The 6,658-nt window shown below is 42.9% G+C and overlaps 1 protein-coding gene across 1 annotated transcript in view; it reads right to left on the bottom strand.

The window, feature by feature from the left end:
• Nucleotides 1–2,525: 2,525 nt before the first annotated feature.
• GAD2 (glutamate decarboxylase 2) overlaps nt 2,526–6,658 on the bottom strand; it is a 60,376-nt gene continuing 56,243 nt past the window's right edge. Inside the window, exon 16 of the mRNA XM_006773823.2 lies at nt 2,526–5,483. Coding sequence (XP_006773886.1) covers nt 5,310–5,483 — 174 coding nt within the window. The 3' untranslated portion in view covers nt 2,526–5,309. The remainder of the gene's footprint in view (nt 5,484–6,658) is intronic.

Below are 6,658 nucleotides of genomic sequence, written 5' to 3'. Positions count from 1 at the left end.
ATATTGGCAGTTCCAATGAAGCCAAAGCTGATGTCTACCATATTTGCCGGCGTATAAGACAACTGGGCGTATAAGATGACCCCCTAACATTTCCACTCAAAATACAGAGTTTGTTATATACTCGCCGTATAAGACTACCCCCTCTTCCGCACACCTTCCACACACCAAATAAAAGGTAAAACAATATCAGATTTGATTTTAACATTTTAATTTATATTCAAATGCTTGTGACATGCAGGAACACTGTCACAAGGCTGTATGTAATCAAACATATACATAAACCAGTGCAAGTTTATTACCGGTAAACATACCGGGAATTCACTAAAGAAAACACACTCTATAGACTGGTACCGTAGATGCTTCTCAGGAACACAGGCAAGCAGCCCACAACCTAGAGGGACTGTCAATGATAGAAGTAAGATAACAAATAGAGGGAGAGAGCAAGTGCCAGGCAAGTCCCTAGCAAGTTTGCTGGCGTGACAGTTTCACCTTAAAAGCCTTCAAACTCCTCTTCATCATCTGATATTAAAAGTTCATCAACGACATCTTGGTGCCATGATAGGGATGATAGGGGTTTGACTGGTCGACATTTTCTATGCTGTACTGTACAATGGGGCAGTATTGTGGTTGGCTGTGGGCTGTATACAAAGCCTGATTTGATTGGTCCCTGCTCCCTGTTTGCCCGCCCTGTCACTATAGCAGTCTGGTCCACCCTTGCATCAGCGTCTCCCTGGGACCTCACTAGTGCGCAAGTGCGAGCTCTTCAACATTCTAACAGGCACCATGATAGCGCAAAATCGCGCATCTTCAATGCATATGTAAAGAAATATATGGTAACCCGAATTTACCACACTCGCAAAATCGCATAACAGCCGAGCATACACCCAGCAGCGCTGCTGATGCCTGAACGGTATGTGGAATGAAGTGGGCGGGCATCGGGAGGCCACTATGGCACGGGGCAAGCACTATGGGCAGTCTATCTGAAGTGTACCTGGCGTATAAGACGACCCCCCACTTGGAGGCATATTTTTCAGGGCCAAAAAATCGTCTTATACGCCGGCAAATACGGTATGTCATTCGTTCTAACTCTGACGGCTGCCTGTCTGGGGCAAGGGTGTGCCCCGGGGGAAGGAGTTCCGAACAGGTACTGGTTCATTCATCCCAACTAAGACCGCTTACTTCCTCTCACTCTTCCCGTTCAGTCCGCTATCCTGCCCAGCCTTTCTGAGTCTTTCCCCTTCCTTATTAAAGTGAGGCCAAGCCTGTGACCGAGGCTGCCTCAGCCACCAGCCTGCTGTCCTCAGGGATAATTCATACCGGGGCTTTCTACAGGGAGGGGCTGCGGTCACATGCCCTCTGTGCTCAGCACACTCGTGTCTAGATGAGTTGGGGGGTTGAAGGGCTTGTGTCTGGGGCCTGGCTCTTCCAGGCAGCGGCACAGAATACAAGTAAAACTACCACATGCTGAGCATCCACTATGTGGCAGGCATTGGGTTTTCTCCTTTCAACCTTCACTATCATCCCTGTGTAAGTGCTGCTTTTGTCCTCACTTAACAGATGAGCTCACGGGGGTTCAGAGAGGTTAAGTGATTTGCCGAGGGTCACAGCACAGATTATTAGCAGAGCTGGCTCCTGAGGCCAGGCAGTCTGACTCCTGCAGCTGCTCCAGTAGCTGCCTCATGGGAAGGATGAAAATGTGGGCTCACGGACCCTACTTCTTCTGGCAGGAGCTTTGCTTTCCAGGCCACCAAAACTGTCCTTCAGGATACCTCTTCCCCGTGGCATTCATAAATGGACTAAATCTGATTTGTATTTATTTGGCCATACAAGTTCAGGTAAGGCATATCAGAATATACTTCACCCTTCACTTCCCATGGCTTTCTAGTTTTTACCTGCTCGCACCTCAATAATCCACGTGTATACAGTGTTGTATTGCGTGCCTGATTCACGTGTCAGTGTGTGGACTCAGTGGGTCTCCCGGGCCACAGGCCGGGCATTTGTTATAGAATCAGGGAAAGGAGAACACTCACTGAATATTTGATATTATTATGGAAATTTTATTATAGTTTTAGTTGTGATAATGGCATTGAAGCCTTTTTCATTTAAGGAATCCTCTTTTATAGATTCATATAAAAATAATTTGGGGTGGGGAGGATATGAGATGGGGGGAATAGATGAAATGAGATTCAGGCTCTGAATCAGCAAATGTTGAAGGGGGGGCAGGGGGGTCTTCATGGGAAGGAATCTATTACACTGCTTTCTCCACTTGTGTATGTGCACAAAACTTTCCATAATACAATATTATTTAAAAAGTGTGGATCTGACTGAAAGACAAACCAGAGAGGTAAGCAATGTGCTTCAGAAGGTACAGCGGGGGCAACTGCAGAGGCAAGAGCTCTTTTTCCCAACAAAGACCCAGAGACACGCAGAGCGCCGTGACAGGTGAAGGGCCTTTTATTCAGGCAACTCACCAAAGCTTAGCTCCGCAACGTGGCGAGGTCAGAAATAAAATACGAAGCCTGAGCTGTGTCCACACTCACACATTTATTTGGGTTTGGAGAGACAACACAGATAAAATACTTTGATCTCACACAAGTTTATATTTGGTAAGAACAGGTTGCCATTATTCCTTTAGTAACGGAATAATGCTCGGGAGACGGCGATGTCTTGCAGAAACTCCGATTGGGAACACTATTTGGCACATATAACTAATAAATACACAATGTTTGTACTTAGCATTTGAAAACAGGACAGCACATGCAAGGTGATCTCACGTGTAGGGTCCTTCACTCCTTGTCCTGCCCTATATTTACACTTGTGCTTTCTTTGTCCATACTCTGAGGAGTAGGACCTACTCCAAACCCCAGTAGGGACAATACCTGCAATTTTGGCAGCATGTGACATTCCATATTGATTTCACCTTGTTTTTCGTGAAATCACAATTGTCAAAGGAGATTCCCAGTGGGATGCTTAGCCGAGGGCATGTTCTGCGTTAGAGCTGATGTGGAGGGCGCACAGTTTAGCAGAGAGGAGGAGGGAGAGATTACAGGAACAGTGCGAATGCAGTTCTCAGAATATCGATACAGCTATCACACAGAAAAAGACATATCAATAATATATTGTACAAGCTTTTACAGCAACACATGTTGATTTGCAGCACTGTAAAGTTCATATCTAAGCACACAACCACAATCTGAGGTGACAAGACAGTACTATCAATACGATAAAGGCAACACAGTTACATACACAGCTGATTTTTTTTCTTTCCTCACAGCCTTGTGATAATTCACGAATTCAATCCCATTTACATGTCTCAGATTAAGACGTACCACACTTGTTTCAAGTATTTAAAAATAATAAACACAATATTGCTGTATAAATGAAAATGGTCATGTTAATTCTGATTAAAGCTACCACCAAACTTTTCTAAAATTTGTAAAGAATGGTTTCACCTTTGGTAGTGGGGATTTTGGCTAATGTTCAAAACAACCTACCTCTCTCACTCCCTCCCACCTGAGTGGGTGACAGACCTACTTTAAAGAATATTTATTAAACTGCTGGGACCTATTAGTCTTCTATTTACCTCCTTCCCTGGGCTACGGCTGGTAGGGGTTGCACTACACATGGTTGAGCTCCCAGCAAACTTAGGGAAGGACCTGGAAGGAGCAAGGGGTGGGGAAAGTCACCTGTTGGTAAACGCGATTTCTGGTCCATAGAGAAAGGAGAAATGTTTCTAAATTTGTGTCTGCAGCTTCACATATGAGTCCACAGTCCCCTTGGCATCTGAGAATCAGCAGGCCCAGAACTCTCTGTGGGGCCTCTTGTTAGCTCGTGTCTCTCCATCACGTTTGCAGGGGCAGAGGATGCTTTCAAATATTGTTTTGAATTCTAAGGACCTTAATCTTTGCAAAATCTGGGCACTTTGGATCTTGATGGGAGATAGAGAAAAGAAGGACTTAAGGTGCTCCCTCAAAATCCCTGGTGAGGAACTATTTTCACCAGAGGGACAAAAAATAACTACCCATGGAGTTGAAATTAATTATTTGGGATCCCAGTGATGGGGCACCTAGCAGGGGAGACTTTCGTGGGTAGAGATGGTTGGAAATGGAACTAAGCAATTACTCAGGTGGTAAAGGACTCCTTCCTGGACAGTGGCAAAGCAGCGTCCGGCCTGACACCATCATTCTCAAGCAGACATCTCTTCTCCCGCGGCTGGCTTTAATTTCCTGGGCTCACCACATTCTGGAATGTGCTTTGTTCTTCTTTGCCCAGGTGGATTAGATTTTATTTTTCTCTAATTAATCCAGATGACCAAATAAAAGAATATGGTTTGGGAAGATGCCATAAGAACCAGCATCAACTTTCTGTTTTAAACAGGGTTAACTGGAAAGTACAATAGAGATGAGTGCCCTAATTCAGTCTAAGATGAAGCTTGGCTTGTCATGCTCACTGAGCAGATCTGCAAAGGGTCACCTGGGTGGAAAACATTTTTAAATGGGAAGGGAATCTTATTGTTTCTCTGATCAATTATATTAAGGGACTTGCAGTATTCTTCTGTGTTTGTTTTATAATACTGACTTTATAGATGTGATAAGCCATAACATGAATAGGAAAAAGGCATCTTATCTTTTTTAAGAATTTTGTGGGCTTATGTTTCAAAATAACTGCTAAGTGTTTTATTGTGCCTCCATGAAAAGAAAAAAAAAATCTGGCTTAGTTTTTATATCTGCCCCTGCAGTTTGTATAACCCATATAAAATAAAAATCTATATGTTACAAAATAGGATTTCTTTTTAATATATATATTTTACTTTTGTAAAATTATATGTATTTAAATACATTTGACATGTAGCTATAGGTAAATTAGAAATTTTTTTCTAATACTATGAAAAAGGCAAGAGTTTTTATTGTCAACATACATTTTATATTTACTTTATCCTTTTTACTGCACCCCAAAGAACCTTTTATGATTCAGGGGCAATTTGGCACTATTCAATCCTACTACTTTTAAGTGAAAATAACATTTGATTTGCATACTCTATTAAAAGTAAGGGAAGTACTTATAACAATTTTAAGCTTTTCCACATTGATTAGAACACAGCCTTTGTCACTAATTATTAGAGAGGTATTCTAACTTAAGAAAGGGTTTTTTAAAGGAGCAATGTTGTTGTTGTTTTTCACTGTACTTCTACTTTGACACCACAATATAGAAATAGATTTACTTTGGAACAGACTACAAATACATTCACACAGGTTGTGATGACTTAATTGTCTACCTAGAGAATTGAAACAGCTTAGTGAGTTAGTTTATTATAAATCTTGCCCAAGGCGTTCTATTTCTTCAATCAGGAAGTCAATGTCTTGGTGAGTTGCTGCGGGATTTGAAATGACCATGCGGAAGAAATTGACCTTGTCTCCCAAAGGCTGGTAGCTGACCATTGTGGTCCCAAACTCCATCATTCTGGCTTTAATCACCGGAGCCACCTGTGTGAGAGACCAGATCAATACGGTGACTGTTTCTTCTGGGGGCTCTCCACTTGGTCAAATAATCGGCTCTCAAGTAGCATTTCAGCTTTTAACTAAACAATTAGAACCATATTTGTTTTTCCTTGAAGGAATTGTCTCCAAGCTTTCCTGGAATTGGAGGACTGGAGCAATTCTGTATATTTAGATCATAAAGGTGATCAGAGGAATAATAAATCATAGTGAAAGGATTTTAGAGATAGGAGAGGTGGGTTTTAGGGAAGGCAGGTCCATGGGAGAGGAATGCATACGTGACAGGCAGAGACAGCTCCAAGCCACCAGATTGCTTATAAGGATGTAACAAGATAATGGGAAGAAGAAGAGGGGGGCACCAGGTGAGCTTTGAAACGATGAAACTGATACCATGCAGGAATAAGGGGCCAGGGGGAAGTGGCCAATTAGGAAAATATGGGGTACATAAAATAAGGGAGGGTGCAATTAGAAAGTGTCATGAAGAGACAAAGAAGCTTCCAGCATTTATAAACCTGTGGACAAAGAGACTCACAGGACTAGGTTTTTCCCATTTTAGAAAGAGCAGGGCTTTCCCTTTTTGGGGATTCCTCCCCTGTGGAGTTCCCCTTTGGGGGCCCTGCCCCAGGGGGTGTCTGTATATGCTTAAAATAAGCTTCCAGAACCAAGATGGCGGCACAGGTAAAAGCCTGTACTTGCTGCCTCCCACAAACACATCAAAATTACAACTAAAATACAGAACAACTATCATCCAGAACCACGGGAAAGCTGGCTGAATGGAAATACTCAAATAGAGAGGTAAAGAAGAAAGCACACTGAGACTGGTAGGAGGTGTAGAGGCATGGAACAGGCTGGTCCGGCACCCGGGTTTGCTGCTTTTTTAATTGGGAGGGAGATTGCCAAAGGGGTGAACCAAGTGTATCTACCTCAGATCATTGGGGAGGCTGAGCCACTGGGCCCTATAGGACACCTACCACACAAGGCCACTCTATCAACTCAAGGGGACTTAGCAGCTACCCAATACATAGAAACAAACACAGGAAAGCAGCCAAAATGCAGAGACAAAGAAATGTGTCACAAATGAAAGAAATGGAGAAATCAAACTACTGGATATAAAGTTCAAAGCCACAGTTATAAGGTTACTCAAGAATCTTCTATAATCCTCA

The sequence above is a fragment of the Myotis davidii genome, unplaced genomic scaffold (genome assembly GCF_000327345.1).
Source record: "Myotis davidii unplaced genomic scaffold, ASM32734v1 scaffold86, whole genome shotgun sequence".
NCBI classification, from domain to species: domain Eukaryota; kingdom Metazoa; phylum Chordata; class Mammalia; order Chiroptera; family Vespertilionidae; genus Myotis; species Myotis davidii.
This window is presented reverse-complemented; position numbering and strand designations above follow the sequence as displayed.